Below are 19,275 nucleotides of genomic sequence, written 5' to 3'. Positions count from 1 at the left end.
GAGTCAGCTGCACCTTTCCTCATTCCCTGTCACGCACTGTTGAACTTGAACATAGGGTTGCCAGCTGTCCCGTATATGCTGGGACATCCTGTATATTGGGCTAAATTGGTTTGTCCCATACGGGACCGCCCTTGTCCCGTATTTCCCCCGCTAAGGTAGAGCGTTCCGATGAAACCGTTCGTGCCAAAATGGCGTAAAGTGAAGAAGCAATTACCATTAATTTATATGGAAAAATTTTTTGAGAATTCCCAGACCCAAAAAATAACCTACCAAATCATACCAAATAATACATAAAACCTAAAATAACATTAACATATAGTAAAAGCAGGAATGATTTGATAAATACATAGCCTATATAAAGTAGAAATAATGTATGTACAGTATAGTCGGGAAGATTAAGCCGAAACCGATTTGTGGAAAAAAAATTGGCACATACGCGCAGGCGCACACGTCCCGCATACGCACACAGAAGCCCACGCAAAGCTTCATGGTCATGGTAGTCTTTCTTGGGCTAAACACAAGTGTCCCGTATTTAACTGCTACTTTTGTCCCTTATTTGGGAGTGAGAAAGTTGGCAACCCTAACTGTAAAAACATGTTGAGGTGAGTTTAACCGTACTTGAACACCCCCCCACCCCCGGTCGGCCAGTCCGCAAGAATATTGTCGATATTAAACCGGTCCGCGGTGCAAAAAAGGTTGGGGACCCCGGTTATAGACGACGCCTATGATCCAAATTTCAGTTCAAAGTAAATTTATTATCAAAGTATGTACGATTGTATTACCACATGCTACCCTGGGATTCATTTCCTTGCAGCCATTCACAGTAGAACAAAGAACTTAAGAGAGTCAGTGAAAAACTACACCCAAAGACTGACGAACAGCTGATGTGGAAAAGAAAACAAACTCTGCAAATAAAAATAATAAATGAATAAATAATCCTGAGAACATGAGTTGTAGAGTCCTTGAAAGTGAGTCCATAGTTGCAGATTTAGCTCAGTGTTGGGGTGAGTGAAGTTATCCCCTCTGGTTCAAGAGCTTGATGGTTGAAGGGTAATAACTGCTCCTAAATCTGGAAGTGTGGGACTCTTTTACCTCATTCCCAATGGCGGCGGCAGGAAGAGAGCATTCTACATGTCTCAAAGTCGTAACTTAGTTTGGTAATTGAGCTGTGAGGCGCCTGGATGCATTTTTGCCATGTTAAATGTGCTATTTAAGTCGAATTTGATATGCATTTTCACTGAGGATAATTAACTGCAACTTCAGTTTACAGTTTTCCTCATCTTATTTTGTTGCAGTTGAGATAGTTGCTTTAAAGGTTAAAATCCAAGGCCCTTCCAAGAATGGGAAGGGAGCTGGAGCAAAGATGGACAGGTCATGCCACGGTTTGGGATATGAAACCAGCGGTTTAGTTTTCCCCTCTAGTCCAGGGATGGTCATGTGATCTGCTTGGATCCTGATGTAATTCTGTCCCAGTTGATAGCAGCAGCTTGGGGTTGACCGACGGTTGATTCTGCATCAGGAATCAACAGTGAGACTTCGTCACTTTCTCCCTGAAGCTCCTGATGCATTGCTGCTCCTTGTATGAAGCACTTGGCAACTGAGCGCAGTTTTAACACCATCCCCCTTCCCCTCATGAACTTCAACCCAATTCCATCTCTGCGTCCCTTTCCCAGAAAAAGTGTCAGGTCTTAGCCCTGCTTAAAGCTCATGATTTTCCAGTGTTGGGATAGAAACTCTGCCCTGCCCTGTTTGGGAGGATAGGCCAAAGGTGGTAGGGTTGACCTTCACCCACAAGGCCAGCTGGTGGTATAGTGGCATCAGCGCCGGACTTCGGAGCGAAGGCTCCTGAGTTCAAATCCAGCCGGCTCCCCAGGCACGCTTTCCATCCGTGCTGGGTTGAGCATTGAGCTAGCAACTTGGCCTCGTAAAAAAGAAATTGCCTGCTACAGAGACATCAACAGCAAAAAGTTGATGGCCTATGCTCTCTCATGAGTTTAAAAGGCAATTTCCTTCCTTTTCCTTTTCACCCACGAGCTCCACATGGTGGCTGCTTGTGTTTCATCCTCTCCGGTTGTCCTTGACTCCTTACACCACAGGTGCAAGTTGCCGCTAGCAACCATTGCCTTGCCCCCCGCTTCCCAGTACCCTGTTAACATGGGGCGATGGCTCATTGGGACAGAGGAGAAATGGGCTGTGATATCTCAAGAGACGTGGTGCATCAAAACAGTTAACTTTAGATTTAAAGTATAACTTAAATGGAGTTCAGTTTCCTCTTTCTCCTATAATCTGCAGGTGTTTACAAACCTAAGATTGACGTCAGTTTAACCACCTCTTCCCAATTTACCTTATCTCCTGCCCTGTGACCTCGGTGCAGGCTCCTTACCTAGCTTTTCCATTTACGTTGTCAGCTTTGGGCTGTTAGACTTAGAACAGGCCATGGAGCAAACTGCCGGAGAAAGGCAGAACCTGGTGGAGAGGGAGGGGGAGTCAACAAGAGAGGGAAAGCAAGGCCTAAGGGACAGGTGACAGATGAGTTCCAGTTGTTGGATGCTGGCTGTGTTGGAATTAGAGTGTAAAATTGTTATTTTTCACATTACTTAATTTTCTCTATGATTTCTTGTATTTCTTAGATAATCACCTGCAGTGTATCAGAATCAGATTTACTATCACCGGCATATGTTGTGATGTTTGTTAACTTTGTGGCAGCAGTGCAATTGAGTTGACTTTATTACTTACGTCCTTCAAATACACAAGGAGTAAAAATCTTTACATTACTTCTCTGTTCAGATGTGCAATTATAATAATTTATAATAAATATTATGTACAACAGGATAGTCAATATAGCATAGAAATACAGTTGCATCAGCATGAATTAATCAGTCTGATGGCCTGGTGGAAGAAGCTGTCCCAGAGCCTGTTGGTCCTGGCTTTTATGCTGTGGTACTGTTTCCCAGATGGTAGCAGCTGGAACAGTTTGTGGTTGGGGTGACTCAGGTCTCCAATGATCCTTCAGGCCCTTTTTACACACCTGTCTTTGTAAATTTCCTGAATAGTGGGAGGTTCACAACTACAGATGCGCTGGGCTGTCCGCACCACTCTCTGCAGAGTCGTGCGATTGAAGGAAGTACAGTTCCCATACCAGGCAGTGATGCAGCCAGTCAGGATGCTCTCAATTGTGCCCCTGTAGAAAGTTCTTAGAATCTGGGGGCCCATACCAAATTTCTTCAAACGTCTGAGGTGAAAGAGGTGCTGTTGTGCCTTTTTCACCATACAGCTGGTATGTACAGACCACGTGAGATCCTCGGTGATGTTTATGCCGAGGAACCTGAAGCTGTTCACTCTCTCAACCCCAGATCCATTGATGTCTATAGGGGGTTAGCCTGTCTCTATTCCTCAGGTAGTCCACAACCAGCTCCTTTGTTTTTGCGACATTGAGGGAGAGGTTGTTTTCTTGACACCACTGTGTCAGGGTGATGACTTCTTCTCTGTAGGCTGCCTCGTTATTACTTGAGATAAGGCCAATCAGTGTAGTGTGGTCAGCAAATTTAATTAGCAGATTGGAGCTGTGGGTGGGTGGTGTTTTCTATATTATCATGAAATACATGATAATATGGAGAAAAATTGTGAATTACAGTATATATATTAAATGGTTAAATTAAATAAGTAATGCAAAAAAAATAGAAATAAATAAAGTAGTGAGGTAGTGTTCATGGGTTCATTTAGGAATCGGATGGCAGAGGGGAAGAAGCTGTTCCTGAATCATTGAGTGTGTCCCTTCAGGTTTCTGTACCTCCTCCCTGATGGTAACAATGAGAAGAGGGCATGTCCTGGTGGTTGGGGTCCTTAATCATGAACATCTTCTTTTTGAGGTACCACTCCTTGAAGATGTCCTGGATTCTACAGAGGCGTATGATTGTGGTGTTATTTTCGGTAATTGTAGTATAGCTGAATCTGTGTTTTTGTAGAAGTTTCTCTTCAGTCAGTATCACGTCACCGAATCTGACCATTTCATAGGTTACCTCTTGTAAAGTAAGATTTGTTTTCCTTAGTACATGTCCAGACTGAGGAATAGATAAGGGCCTTGACCTGAAACAAGAAGTTTATTCTTCTCCATAGATATTGTCTGACCTGTTGAGTTCCTCCAACACTTTGTGTATGCTGCTCTGGACATCTAATATCTGCAGATTCTCTTGTGTTTATGAGGAATAGAGTGACGCGAGTTTTGTTTTTCTCAACGTGTTTATTTTTTTTAAAACTTGCTTTCAGATGACACCCCTGACATCCTCAGCAGGTTCTGAAGTGGTTTACAGGCAGTTGCTGCAACAGTCTTTGAGCTGTTACCGTGCAGGAAGTGGGCAGGTGGCGAAGGGCAGCGAGAGCTTGGCAACCTCACCAGTTCAGAGTGCTCTCGGAGACCGATGGAATCTTTATACCAGTGTTATACTCTCCGTCACGGATTGTCCCGGGAGCTCCTGGAATTTAATAAGTCCTCTTGCAGACTGAGAGTACTACAGGATCTAAAGCTCTGTGTTGGTGCACGTGAGGCTGCGGACACTCACAGCAGCCTGGTTAACAAGTTCCAAGGGGTCAGGCTGTCCTGTGCTGTGTAAATGCTGGCACAGTAACACCATTAAACTAGAGTGGAGATGGTCATGATGATGGTCATCCTCTCCCCCCACCACAAAACAGCTATTTCCCCCAGGGAGACCTTAAAACATTTACTTACTAGTTATTTATTAAGAAACCATGCAGAATAGGTCCTTCAAGCCGAGCCGCCCATCAAACCCTGATTTAACCCTAGCCTAACCACATGACAATTTACAATGACCAATTAACCTACCAACCAGTAGAGGTCTTTGGACTGTGAGGGGGGAAATTGGGGACCTGGAAGAACAGGGAGAATGTATAAACTCCTTACAGGCAGCGACGGGAATTGAACCCAGGTCACTAGAACTGTAAAGTGTTGTGCTAACCACTATGCTACTGTGTCAGTATGAGGTCAGTGTCCAGTTCTCCCTGGTTATGCGCTCAGCTCAGCCTAATCAGGATCAGGTTTATTATCACTGATGTATGTTGTGAAATCCGTTTTCCAGCAGCTGTACAGTGCAATTTGTTTAAAAAAACTAAGTTATAATAAGAAAAATATATATAAAAGATAAGTATATTGTGCTGGAAGAGAGGGAAATAGTGAGATAATTTTCATGGGTTCATGGACCATTCAGAAATCTGATGGGGAAGAAGCTGTTCCTCAAATGTTGGAGGAATTCAGTGGGTCAGGCAGCATCTATCAACAGTTGATGTTTCTGGCTCATCAGGACGGAAAAGCAAAGGGAAAAAAATCCAGATTAAGAAGGTGGGGAGAGGGGATGGAGTACAAGCTGGCAGGTGATAGGTGGATATTGAGTGTGTGTCCTCAAACTCCTGTACCACCACCTTGATGGTAGCAATGGGAAGAGGGCATGTCCTGAATGGTGAGACTGCCTGGTTAAAAGTGGGTCATTTTTATGGTTTGGTCAGTGATGCACCACCAAGCTGACAGCCCTACTCCTCCTTCATCATTATCCATCACCATCACCATCCGTCACCATCATCGTCCATCACCATCACTGTCATGGTCCATCACCATCATTGTCCGTCACCATCATTATCCATTACCATCACCATCTGTCACCATCATCATACACCATCACCATCATCGTCCATCACTGTCACCATCATTGTCCGTCATCATCATTGTCCATCATCGTCATCCATCATCATCAGGATCTCCTTACCCAAACCCACCCCCCAACACTGGATAACAATTTTTTTCCAGAAGTGTTGCTTCCTCAATTTTTTTTTCGTTTATGATAGACCGCTTGAAGCTGAACACAAATATAGTTTCAGACTGCTTGTCTTACATGGGAATTTGGAGAAACAAGAAATTAATTTTTTATTGAATATAATGCATTTAATTGCATAATGGTGCTGAAGTTTTTCAATAGTTCAACTAAGCTAAAAATGTTTTGTTGATGATTTTTGTTTGTACTCAGTATCTGAGGCTTCTTTGCTTAAGTGTCCAACAGTAAGCAGCCAACATTGATGGATTCTAGTTGCCCTGATACCATTTCCCTGTGACCGCAATGTTCGTCACTGACAGTGCCAAGATTTGCAGGGAAGAAGTCTAAATGGGAATGCAGAAAATGAATCTTTAGTGACATGTTGCACTTCATAGTTTTGTATGCTTGAAGCATGTCGTCAACTAGCTACATGTAGTTTGGTGCTCTGTAGTTGCCAAGAAAATTTTCAACAACATCCTTGAATGCCTTCCATGTGATTTTCTCCGGTCCCAGTAGAAGTGTGTGTTTGTTTATTTATTTATTGTGATACAGTGTGGAATAGGCTCTTCTGGCCCTTTTGAGCCAAGCCACCCAGTAACATCCAATTTATCGCTAGCCTAATCACAGGACAATTTACAATGACCAATTAACCTACTAACTGGTATGTCGTTGGACTGTGGGAGGAAACCAGAGCACCCGGAGGAAACCCACATGGTCACGAGGAGAACATACGAATTCCTTACAGACAGCTGGGGGAATTGAACCCTGCTAACCACAATGCTACCTTGCCGTCCTCTGCAACAATAACTTTTCAGTCCATTTAACATTCATTGAATTGCCTGTCATTGATGACCTGTTTGATTCGTGGACCAAAAAAAAAATGCCTTCCTTAATCTTGGCATAAGTTGCTCTGACTTGAACTGTGAATTAAAATAGCAAATTTAGGCAATTTCCAAAAAATAAAGATGTGTTATGGGGACATTTTATAGTGATTTTCATGATCAGCAGCCCAAAATCCATAAGGTACAAACGTTTGTACACCGAGAAGTATTCAGGAAGCAAAATCTTTAAGAAGAAGCCTGCCACTACAGTGACGTAGCTAATAGAGCTGATGCCTCAGAACCCGCCCCCCCCCCAACGACATGGGTTAAATCCTGACCTCTGGTGCTCTCATTGTGAAGTTTGATGTTCTCCCTGTGACAGTGTGGAGCTCCCCCTGGATGTCCCAGTTCCCTCCAGCACCCCAGAGATGTGCAGGCAGGTAGGTTGGTTGCTGTAAACTGCCCCTAAGCGTGCAGGTGAGCAACGGAACCTGGGGAGAGTGAGGGGAGAATTTAATGAGATTAGTGTGAGTGGCTGCTTAGTCAAAGTCAAGTTTATTGTTACATATGGGTACAGGTGCAGTGAAAAACTTGCAGCAGCATCACAGACGTGGCAATAGAGGGATAAAATATACGACAAAAAACATAGACATAAATTACAGAAGAAAGAATATAATTAGAGCTAAAAGCACAAAGTCCATTATAGTCCAAAGGTGGCTAGGAAGGGCTCAGTGGGCCGAAAGGCCTGTTTTTTGTTGCTGTGTGATTCTGAACAGGGTGTGGCCTAACGAATAAGACTTTGCTGGTGTTTGAAGCGAAATCATCAGAAGATTGCAGTTCGAGTCCTGTCGTGGTAGCCTAGCAGTTAGCGCAATGCTTTACAGCACCAACGATCACCAACCGCGATCTATCCCAGCCACTGCCTGGAAGGAGTTTCCACATGACCACGTGGGTTTCCTCCGGGTGCCCCGGTTTCCTCCCACTCACCAAGGACACGTGGTTAGGGCTAGTGAGTCGCGGGCATGCTCTGTTGGTGCCGGAAACATGGTAACACTTGCGGGCTGCCCAGCACAATTCTCACTGATTTGATTTGATGCAAATGATGCACTTCACTGTATGTTTCAATGTACGTGTGGCAAATGAAGCAATTACGGATTTGAGTCCTGCCAAAGGGTTTTGGCCTGAAATTTCGACTACTTTTTTGCCTGGCCTGCTGAGTTCCTCCAGCACTTTTTGTATGTTGCTTGAAATGAAGCAGATATTTAATTTTTAAATTTTGAACTTTCTTTCTGAATGACAACCTGCCACCATCTGTATCCCAAGAGCTGGTAGTTCTGCCCATGCGAAGCTGCGGGCCTCTCCTCCCTCACCTTGCCCTTCCTGGACAGTATTTTTGCAGGGTTCATCGTTAATGAGTGGGGCTGGGGACCAGTATTCATTATTGTCCATTTTGCCCCTCACCTGTTCTGATCTCTGCCCCCTCCACAGGTGGTCCCGGGAGCGGGAAGGGCACACAGAGCGCCAAGATGGCGCGCCACTACGGATTTGAGGCGATTTCGGTGGGGGAGGTCTTGCGCCGACAGATGCTGCACCGCGCCACCAGCGATTGCAAGTGGGAGCTCATTGCTCAGATCATCGCCAATGGGGAGCTGGCACCTCCGGTAAGGACTTGTTGGGTGGCCTCCTACATTCAGGTCCGTGGCAGTTCACAGCTGATCAGCTGACCTCGCGAGCTAAGTGAGCTCAGGCCTGGATATTGCTTGGATGGAATACTGCCTGGGTGAAGCAGTAGGGAGGGAGGGGGGGGCACAGCAACACAGCAGTTAGCGTAACAATACTGCAGCACCAATGACCTGGGTTCAATTCCCGAAATGGTCTGTAAATTCTCCCCATGGCTGTGTTGATTCCTCCTACTGAGATCTTCTAGCAGATTATTCATTGCTCCAGATTCCGTCACCTGCTGTCTCTTGTGTCTCCAAAAGCTTTTAGCTGTATCTTGCTAAAAGAAAGCTACGTCACGTTTGGCTTTTCCCCGGTTAGCGGATGATTTCCCTCCACGCCTCTCTGACGTCATGGGGAACCGCGTACGAGGAAAGTTACAGCAGTGGTTTGCCATTGCCTTCCGCCGGGTGAGTTTCCAAAGAGATCACCAGCACGGATGGAAAGCGTGCAGGGGAGCCGGCTGGATTGGAACTCGGGACCTTTTGTCCCAAAGTCCAACGCTGATGCCAGTACGCCACCAGCCGGGTCGATACATGTTACAGTAATGTTAACGACCCCAGCATTTCACCCCTGTGTTACTTGATGGGCCTGTTCTGCTTGTAACACGTAGCAGCGCACGCAAAATGCGGGAGAAACTTCTCCGATGAAGGCTCCCGACCCAAAACGTCGACGGTGTATTCCCTTCCATGGATGCTGCCTGACCTGTTGCTGAGTTCCTCCAGCATTTTGTCTGTGTTGCTCCAGATTTCCAGCAACTGGAGAATCTCTTTTGTCTTATAATCTTAAAAAGTTAAATGAATAGCTACTGTAATATGAGGGGGTATAGCTGTTAAGGTGGTTTGAAGGAAAGTATAGGGGGATATTGGAGATATGTTTTTCACACAGAGGGTGGTGGGTGCATGGAATCTGTCAGTGGTGGTGGTAGAGACAGATACATTTGGGACTTTGAAGAAAACTTTAGATGGGTGTGTGGATGAAAAGAAAATAGAGGGCTATGTGGGAGGGAGGAGTTACATTAATCGTAGAGTAGATCAAATGGTTGTCATAACATTGAGGGCCAAAGGGCCTGTAGTGTGCTGTACTGTTCTGTGTTTAGAAGTAACACACACAAAATGGAAGAAAGGAGAAGCCAGAAAAAGACGATTGGGGGGGGGGGGAGGAAGGAACACAAGTTGGCTGGTGATAGGTGAAGGGTAAGGAAGTGGGTGGGGAGGGAGGGGGGCTAAGGTAAGAAGCTGGGAGGTGATAGGTGGAAAAGGTAGAGAGCTGGATAAGAAGGAATCTGATAGGACAGGAGATGGATTATGGGAGAAAGGGAAGGAGGAGGGGCACTAGAGGGAGCTGATGAGGGGAGCCAGAATAGGGAATGGAAAAGAGAAGAGGTGGTGGGAGTGGGGGGAGAAATTATAAGGTTAGCGAAATCAGTGTTCATGCTATCAGTTCAGAAGATAACCAGACAGAATATGTGGCGTTCCTCGTCCATCCTGAGAGTGGCTTCATCGTGGCAGTGAAGGCCATGGACTGACACGTTGGAATGGGAGTGAAAACTTGAACTAAAATGATTGGCCATAGGGAAATACTGCCTTGTTGCAGATGGGGTAAAGGTGTTCTCTGTTCTAAAAGTACCAAACTCCAAAATGTGCCCCTTCTGGCCTTTCAGGAAACGACCATCGAGGAACTGAAGCACCAGTTCATGAAGCACCCAGATGCTAAAGGTTTCATCGTGGATGGGTTTCCTAAGGAGATCAGCCAGGCCTTCACGTTTGAAGAACAGGTGGGGCTCTGCCGCTTCTCTTACCCCAGAGTCTGTCACAGGGAGGGTCCCACCATGGAGCTCAGGATGAGAGCTCGCTCCACTAACCTGGCCTAAGCAATGCTGCCCAAACACCTCCCTGAAGCCCTGTACTGAACCAATGTCACATGACCCTGAGTGACGTCACCAAATGGTGACATGACATGAAGGAGGATTACAGGGGGTGCGGTTTGGGCAGTGAAAGTTAGGGTTCTCATTCATGGGAATGTCAGCTTTTTAGTACAGCACAGGACTAAACCCAAGTTGTTGTGCTGAGCCAAAGGACAAGGTGGGAGCAACAACAGTTCTGTGTGGGTGCGAGGGCACCTGGGCACCTTCGTTTCTTAATGCTAAAGGAACAGCAGAAAACAGCCGGGGTGACGTGTCTTAGAGCGGTGAACTTCAGGCAGGTTGGTGATCTGTGGGGCATCCTGTTGGCACAGAAAAAGGTCCTTTCAGCCCATCCAGTTCATGCCAACCTAATCTTCTGCCTAATACCATCTACCTGCACCTGGACCATATCCCTCCGTACCCTTCCCATCCATGCACCTTTATAAACTTTTCTTAACTGTTACGAGTGGACTCACATCTACCACTTCCTCTTCCCCGAAACTTCCTCTGACAGCTTGTTCCACATTTGCACCACCCTCTGATTTCCCTCAGATTCCCCTTAAATGTTTCACCTTTCACCTTAAACCGATGACCTCTAGTTCTAGTCTCAGCCAGGGGGATAAAGAACCTGTAAGCATTCATCCTATCTACACCCCTCACAACTTTGTATATCTCTAAAAGATCTCCCTTCATTCTCCTATGCTCCAGAGAATAACGCCCCAACCTATTCAACCTTTCCCTATAACGCAAGACCTGGCAACATCCCTGTAAGTGTGTCCTACCCTCTCTCAAGCATGTTGATATCTCTGTTGTTGCTAGGTGACCAGAACTGCACATAATACTCTAAATTTGGCCTTACCAATGTTTTATACGTAACATCCCAACTCCTGTACTCAGTGCCCTGATTTATAAAGACCAATGTGCCAATAGGTAGGTACCTCTTATGACCCTATCTTCCTGCAATGTCATTTTCGAGGAATCATTGATCTGTACACCCAGGCCCCTCCCCTGCTCTAGCGCACACATCAGGGTCCTACCGTTCATTGTTCAAGTCTTTGAAGCATTTTCCCCCAGCTCCTCTGCCTTTCTCCTTTCCCCGCTGTAATGACCTTTACCGTTCCTCATCACCACTTCCTCCATCACAGGAAATGTAATGGCAATCACCATGCTTAATTACTGAAGGGATGGATGTAGCCAGTTGTTGGAAGTGCTGTTGCTTTGGTCTCCTCTACACCCTCTCTATAATTTCCACATCCTTCCTGTAGTGAGGTGACCAGAACTGAGCACAGTACTCCAAGTGGGGTCTGACCAGGGTCCTATATAGCTGTAACATTACCTCTCGGCTCCTTAACTCAATCCACAATTGATGAAGGCCAATGCACCATATGCCTTCTTAACCACAGAGTCAACCTGCACAGCAGGTTTGAGCGTCCTGTGGACTCGAACCTGAAGTTCCCACTGATCCTCCACACTGCCCAGAGTCTTACCATTAATACTATATTCTGCCATCATATTTGACCTACCAAAATGAACCACCTCACACTTATCTGGGTTGAACTCCATCGGTCACTTCTCAGCCCAGTTTTGCATCCTATCGATGTCCCGCTGTAACCTCTGACAGCCCTCCACACTATCCACAACACCTCCAACCTTTGTGTCATTGTCAAATTTACTAACCCATCCCTCCACTTCCTCATCCAGGTCATTTATAAAAATCACAAAGACAAGGGGTCCCAGAACAGATTTCTGAGGCACACCACTAGTCACCAGCCTCCATGCAGAATATGACCTGTCTACAACCACTCTTTGCCTCTGTGAGCAAGCCAATTCTGGATCCACAAAGCAAGGTCCCCTTGGATCCCATGCTTCCTTACTTTCTCAATAAGCCTTGCATGGGGTACCTTATCAAATGCCTTGCTGAAATCTATATACACTACATCTACTGCTCTTCCTTCATCAATGTGTTTAGTCACATCCTCAAAAAATTCAGTCAGGCTCATAAGGCACGACCTGCCTTTGACAAAGCCATGCTGACTATTCCTAATCATATTATGCCTCTCCAAATGTTCATAAATCCTGCCTCTCAGGATCTTCTCCATCAGCTTACCAACCACTGAAGTAAGATTCACTGGTCTATATTTTCCTGGGCTACCTCTACTCCCTTTCTTGTATAAAGGAATGACATTTGCAACGCTCCAATCGTCCGGAACCTCTCCCGTCCCCATTGATGATGCAAAGATCATCGCCATAGGCTCAGCAATCTCCTCCCTCGCCTCCCACAGTAGCCAAGGGTACATCTCATCCGGTCCCGGTGATTTATCCAACTTGATGCTTTCCAAAAGCTCCAGCACATCCTCTTTCTTAATGTCTATATGCTCAAGCTTTTCAGTCCACTGTAAGTCACCCCTACAATCGCCAATGTCCTTTTCCATAGTGAATACTGAAGCAAAGTATTCACTACTTACCTCCGCTATCTCCTCCAGTTCCATACACACTCTTCCACTGTCACACTTGATTGGTCTTATTGTCTCATGTCTTATCCTCTTGCTCTTCACGTACTTATAGAATGCCTTGGGGTTTCCTTAATCCTGCTTGCCAAGGCCTTCTCATGGCCCTTTCTGGCTCTCCTAATTTCATTCTTAAACTCCTTCCTGCTAACCTTATAATTTTCTAGATCCCTATCATTACTTAGTTTTTTGAACCTTTCGTAAGCTTTTCTTCTTGAGTAGATTTTCTGCAGCCTTTGTACACCATGGTTCCTGTACCCTGCCATCCTTTCCCTGTCTCATTGGAATGTATCTATGCAGAACGCCACTCAAATATCACCTGAACATTTGTCACATTTCTGTCGTACATTTCCCTGAGAACATCTATTCCCAATTTGTGCTTCCAAGTTCCTGCCTGATAGCTTCATATTTCCCCTGACTCCAATTAAAAGTTTTCCTAACTTGTCTGTTCCTATCCCTCTCCAATGTTACAGTAAAGGAGATGGAATTGTGATCACTGTCTCCAAAATGCTCTCCCACTGAGAGATCTGACACCTGACCAGATTCATTTCCCAATACCAGATCAAGTACAGCCTCCCCTCTTGGAGGTTTATCTACATACTGTGTCAGGAAACCTTCCTGAACACACCAACAAACTCCACCCCATCTAAACCCCTCACCCTAGGAAGATGCCAATCAATATTGGGGAAATTAAAATCTCCCATCGCGACAACCCTGTTATTGTTACACCTTTCCAGAATCTGTCTCCCTATCTGCTCCTCGATGTCCCTGTTACTATTGGGTGGTCTGTAAAAAAACACCCAGTAGAGTTATTTATCACATGCTTTTGACAAGGTCCCACACAGGAGATTAGTGTGCAAACTTAAAGCACACAGTATTGGGGGTAAGGTATTGATGTGGATAGAGAATTGGTTGGCAGACAGGAAGCAAAGAGTGGAAATAAACGGGACCTTTTCAGAATGGCAGGCAGTGACTAGTGGGGTACTGCAAGGCTCAGTGCTGGGACCCCAGTTGTTTACAATATATATTAATGACTTGGATGAGGGAATTAAATGCAGCATCTCCAAGTTTGCAGATGACACGAAGCTGGGCGGCAGTGTTAGCTGTGGGGAGGATGCTAAGAGGATGCAGGGTGACTTGGATAGGTTAGGTGAGTGGGCAAATTCATGGCAGATGCAATTTAATGTGGATAAGTGTGAAGTTATCCACTTTGGTGGCAAAAACAGGAAAACAGATTATTATCTGAATGGTGGCCGATTAGGAAAAGGGGAGGTGTAACGAGACCTGGGTGTCATTATACACCAGTCATTGAAAGTGGGCATGCAGGTACAGCAGGCGGTGAAAAAGGCGAATGGTATGCTGGCATTCATAGCAAGAGGATTTGAGTACAGGAGCAGGGAGGTACTACTGCAGTTGTACAAGGCCTTGGTGAAACCACACCTGGAGTATTGTGTGCAGTTTTGGTCCCCTAATCTGAGGAAAGACATCCTTGCCATAGAGGGAGTACAAAGAAGGTTCACCAGATTGATTCCTGGGATGGCAGGACTTTCATATGATGAAAGACTGGATGAACTAGGCTTATACTCGTTGGAATTTAGAAGATTGAGGGGGGGATCTGATTGAAGCATATAAAATCCTAAAGGGATTGGACAGGCTAGATGCAGGAAGATTGTTCCCGATGTTGGGGAAGTCCAGAATAAGGAGTCACAGTTTGAGGATAAAGGGGAAGCCTTTTAGGACCGAGATTAGGAAAAACTTCTTCACACAGAGAGTGGTGAATCTGTGGAATTCTCTGCCACAGGAAACAGTTGAGGCCAGTTCATTGGCTATATTTAAGAGGGAGTTAGATATGGCCCTTGTGGCTAAAGGGATCGGGGGGTATGGAGGGAAGGCAGGTACAGGGTTCTAAGTTGGATGATCAGCCATGATCATACTGAATGGCGGTGCAGGCTCGTAGGGCTGAATGGCCTACTCCTGCACCTATTTTCTGTTTCTATGTACATGGAACTTGGTGCCTGTAACAGCTTTTAGGGCAGCAATGAAGGTCCTCCATCTCTGGTGGTGTTCAGGGATTTCTTTATCATGTCAGTAGCTTCCTCTGTGTTTACTGTCAGTCATCCAAGTCCCAGGTGGAGACTCAGGAATACCATCGCACTCAGGTGTAGAAAGATTCTTCATCACTGTTTCCGTAACAACTTTGTTTTACCAGTTAGGTTTGTTAGCCCTAAGCTGAACCTCCAAACCTGGAGGACCAGTGGACCACTCTTAGTCTGGCCTCTACCTTTGACCAGTTTGGCATGGGTGATCCTACCACGATCCAAAGCATAAAGCCCTGACTCCAGTCAACATCTCTCTCCGGGTTATCGAGGCAGACAAGCCTCCAAACCCAATGACAAGGTTTTGGCCCTCTTGGATGTACTGTACGTGGAAGCGTGGAGCAAAGTGCGTAGTTTGCGTTGCAACCAGCTCAGACTCCAGACGTGCAGGAGGCTGGCTGCAAGTGTTGCCAAACATTCAGCAGCCCGCAGAGCATGGCAACGGTGTTCAGTAGAACAGACACAGCAGCAAAACCAGCCCCTTTCCTCCCTCCCACATGCTCGGGCAGTCCTCCAAATCTAGGACTGACCTCCAGGCTTCCTTCTCCAGTCACACAGCGTCTTAGAAAGCAGCATGCACAAGGAAAAGATAAGTTGTGCGCAGAAAGTCGCCAGAATCTTAGTAGACTACAGTGACCGAGGCTGTGTTGGTTGGCTGAAGAATCGATGGCAGCGTGTGGTGTGAGGTAGTGTGTGTTGTAGATTTAAGCTTGAACAAATCTATTGGACTGCATTCTGTAGATTGGGCTACAGTGGGGTGTTCAGCCTGTCAACAGGGACTGTGAAACCTGCAGAGTTCACCTCGTTCATCTGCTGACATCAATACCCAGGGACCTCCGAACAAGTTCAGTCTTGCAAGCCACTAAGCTGGAATGCTAACTCTCTTTCCTCGTGCCCACCTTAACCCTTTTGCTGCCTTGGGATCACCTCCACTACCTGACTGTTCCTCCTCGAGTCGTTGAAACCTGTTTCCTTTCTATGCGTGCTTAATGCAGATCGGCTCTCCGGACCTGGTGCTTCTCCTGGCCTGCTCCAACCACCGCTTGCGACAGCGGCTGGAGAAGCGAGCTATGCAGCAAGGCCGGCTGGATGATAACAGGCACGCCATCGAGCGCAGGGTCGAGACCTTCAAGCAGAACATCAACCTGATTGTGAAGTATTACCAGGAAAAGGAGCTCATTATTCGGGTAAGGCCACAGTGCATCACTGCTCACAAAGTGATTTGAAGTCTTTGCATTTTGTTATTGAGAGTTTTCCTGTCCTTTTTCATTCTGTTTTAAGCATTTATTCGTAATGCTTTTTGAGAGTTATGTTTAAGTCTTTTTAGCATAATTGTTGGCAAACAATTCTGTGTTGTGTTGTGCTTTTGTTTCTGAGGGTTTAAGTCTCCCTCCGTAGAGCTGGGTATATAATCAGAATCCACATTGGGTGCACTGCTGAGGGAGCTGTCGCCTTTTGTTGAGTCAAGGAGGTTACCTAGAAGCAGAAAATGCTGAAACACTCAGCCAGCCAGGCAGCATCCATGGAGGGAGGAGCAGTGTGAACAGTTTCAGTTCGGACGTGTCATTGACCTGAACTCTGTTTTTCTCTCTCTCTGTTGATGCTGCCTGACCTGCTGAGTCTTTACAGCGTCCCTTGGTTTTGTTTCAGATTTCCATCAACTGCGGTCTTCGCTTCCTCTCTGTCGTCATGTGAACAAAGTCACCAGACAGACGCAGCCAGTAGACATAAAGTAGTCTTTTATTCGACAGAATGAGACGCTCTCTGAAGAGAGAGGCCTGTTTGACCCAGTAGTACGTACTAAAAAATGAAAGGACAATTCTACATTTACACCGTATCTACAATGCTTCTTTTGACTTACATCTAATTTTCACACCCCCACTCCAGGCACCCAAAGTGCATGTTAATCCAGATTGTCTGGTTTTTCAAATGCCTCCTGTCAACAGCTCTAGGAAACAGTTGTGCTGGGCTGCATTTTAAATTTAGCCTACAATTCACATTCGGGTCTAAAGGTTGGTTGCTGAAGTTAGTATTTTGCTATACATAAGTCTCTCTGCCCTCACAGTTGGATGAGAGCAATACAGCACTATCATTGTGAAGGTCTGAGCGGTTACTCGTAGTGTCATGGCCACCGTCTGTCCCTCAGCAAGCTGATTGTTTGGGTTATTATTGCATTGCATGGTAGTGTGGCGGTTAAGCGCAATGCTGTTACAATGCCAGTGACGCGGGTTCAATTCCTGCCGATGCCCGTTAGGAATTTGTACATTATCCCTGTGACCATGTGGGTTTCCTCCTGGTGCTCTGGTTTCCTCCCACATTCCAAAGATGTACGGGTTAGTAGGTTAATTGGTCACACGGGTGAAATTGGGCAGCGCGGGCTCGTTGTGCAGTACCTCTAAATAATAATTAAAAAATCAGAATTGAAATGAACTGCAAAGTGGTGGCCTGCATTAAAATGGTGTCAAGATTTTATTGGCTGTAAAGATATTGGAGTGTCCAGACGTCAAGAAGGGAGCAATGAGCAATCTGCTGGAGGGACTCAACAGATCAGGCTGCATCTGTAGCAGGAAGTGAATGTTCGATGTTTCAGATCAGGAGCCAATGTTCAACGTTAGGGAGAATAAACAGGGGAGATGGGACTGATTAGATTACTCTGGTAAGCTGGCATAAGTTTGCTGTGTCAAATCACCTGCTTCTATGGTTGGTTGGCTTCCAACTGTTTTGAAGGACAATGGGTGATGATCATCATCACAAGTCTGGGTGAAAGGTATGAAGATCCCAAGATGTCCAGTCGTCAGGATCCCCCTCTCGCCCTCACCGGTGTAGTCCAAAGGAAAGCTTCTGGAGCAATATGTGTGGCACCAGCTTGGCTGCAGGAGCTGCCGGGAGGATGTTCAATGACGTCCAGATACCTTAGGGGCTCCACTCCGGATATGCTGTCTGCGTTTACTCCTGTAGCCTTCATCTCTCCCGAGGCTGCCCACAAGGCAGTGGGTCAATTTATGAGCACCAGGGCGTGTCCACTCACCGGTGGGCCTGCGTGCTCCGTGTGCAGGGGCCAGACCTCCTCCTCGTCCTCTGTGGTTCAGCCTGAGTCCGAAAGGTGCTCGGTTTCCATGTGTCGCCAGTGAGGAGGCACTACGTGGGGCTTGCTGTTGGAGAGGTTGTGTACTGGCAGGGAGAGACTTACACATTCAGCTCTCCTTCTCGCAAGACTGCTGGCCGGTGGTGGAAGCTGAAAATGGGAGCGAAAGGCACTACCCACTATGCCATCACACTAGACGCATCACAACAACCATTTTGACACCTACTTTTGATCTACCAACTTCAGCTGCCCTGAATCCTATTTTTTAAAGTTACGTTATGATATCAGTGACCACTCTGCTGCGAAAGTTGCTGATCAGAAGGGTTTAGAACATAGTAACCGAATTTCTGGATTAGTAAGCAGAATCTGGTGACGTGAGTTCAGAACCCACCACTTATAAATTCAAGCAATTAAATAAACCAGGCTATCCCGCTATGGTGACCCTGGTTATCATTAGCGTACATAGCAGGGGCAATTAGAAGTGGGCACAGGCTCTGTGCTGGCCAGGGATACCACCCCCCCCTTACATAAGAAGTTCAGTCCATCCCATGGGCGGGCAGCAGAGCCTACGTTATCCACGTTTGCACGATTGGCTTTATTTGTCAGGCGTGCATTGAAACACACAGTGAAATGTGTTGTTTTTGCCTGCGAGTAACACAGTCCAAAGGTGTGCTGGGGGCAGCCTGCAAGTGTTGCCGTGCCAACGTTGCATGCCCACAGTTTACTAACCTTAACGAGTCCGTCTTTGAGATGTGGGAGGGAACCCACACAGCCACAGGGAGAATGTATAGGCAGTGGCAGGAACTGGACCCTGGTCATTGCTGCCATAAAGCTGTGCTTCAGTGGCTTAGCAAAATGCCTGAAGTGGCTGTGCATTGAAATCAGCAGGGTGTGACACTGGATGTATGGCAGGGAGGTATAGGGAGAACAATGGCTTTAATTTAGCCATCATGGAAACTTCAGCAGAACGTTTAGCTCCATTGTGCACATGCTAGCTCCCTCTGCACAGTTAAGGCTTCAGACCGATTATTATTCAGCAGCATTAGTACAAGGAAATTTCTGAAAAGTTCAAGATGTAGTTTCCTTCAAGGATTTATTTCCTTTGAATTTGGAGGCTTAAATATCCCCTCTACACTCCCTGCCTAGAAATGACCTCAGAATAGAAACCGGAGCACAGGAACAGGGCTTTTGGCCTACAATGCTGTGCCAAACCAAATGAAACAAAACCGAGACACAAGGGATTCTGCAGATGCTGGAAATCTTGAACAACACACACGAAGTGCTGGAGGAACTCAGCGAGTCAGGCAGCTGCAATGGAGGGA

The 19,275-nt window shown here is 46.2% G+C and overlaps 1 protein-coding gene across 1 annotated transcript in view; it reads left to right on the top strand.

Moving 5' to 3' along the window:
* The window catches only part of LOC140186215 (adenylate kinase isoenzyme 1-like), a 173,256-nt gene that overhangs the window by 42,427 nt on the left and 111,554 nt on the right, over nucleotides 1–19,275 (top strand). The window contains exons 4-6 of the mRNA XM_072240199.1: nucleotides 8,129–8,301; nucleotides 10,023–10,136; nucleotides 15,864–16,055. Coding sequence (XP_072096300.1) covers nucleotides 8,129–8,301; nucleotides 10,023–10,136; nucleotides 15,864–16,055 — 479 coding nt within the window. The remainder of the gene's footprint in view (nucleotides 1–8,128; nucleotides 8,302–10,022; nucleotides 10,137–15,863; nucleotides 16,056–19,275) is intronic.

This window comes from Mobula birostris, chromosome 22 (genome assembly GCF_030028105.1).
Source record: "Mobula birostris isolate sMobBir1 chromosome 22, sMobBir1.hap1, whole genome shotgun sequence".
In the NCBI taxonomy this organism is placed as follows: Eukaryota; Metazoa; Chordata; class Chondrichthyes; order Myliobatiformes; family Myliobatidae; genus Mobula; species Mobula birostris.
This window is presented reverse-complemented; position numbering and strand designations above follow the sequence as displayed.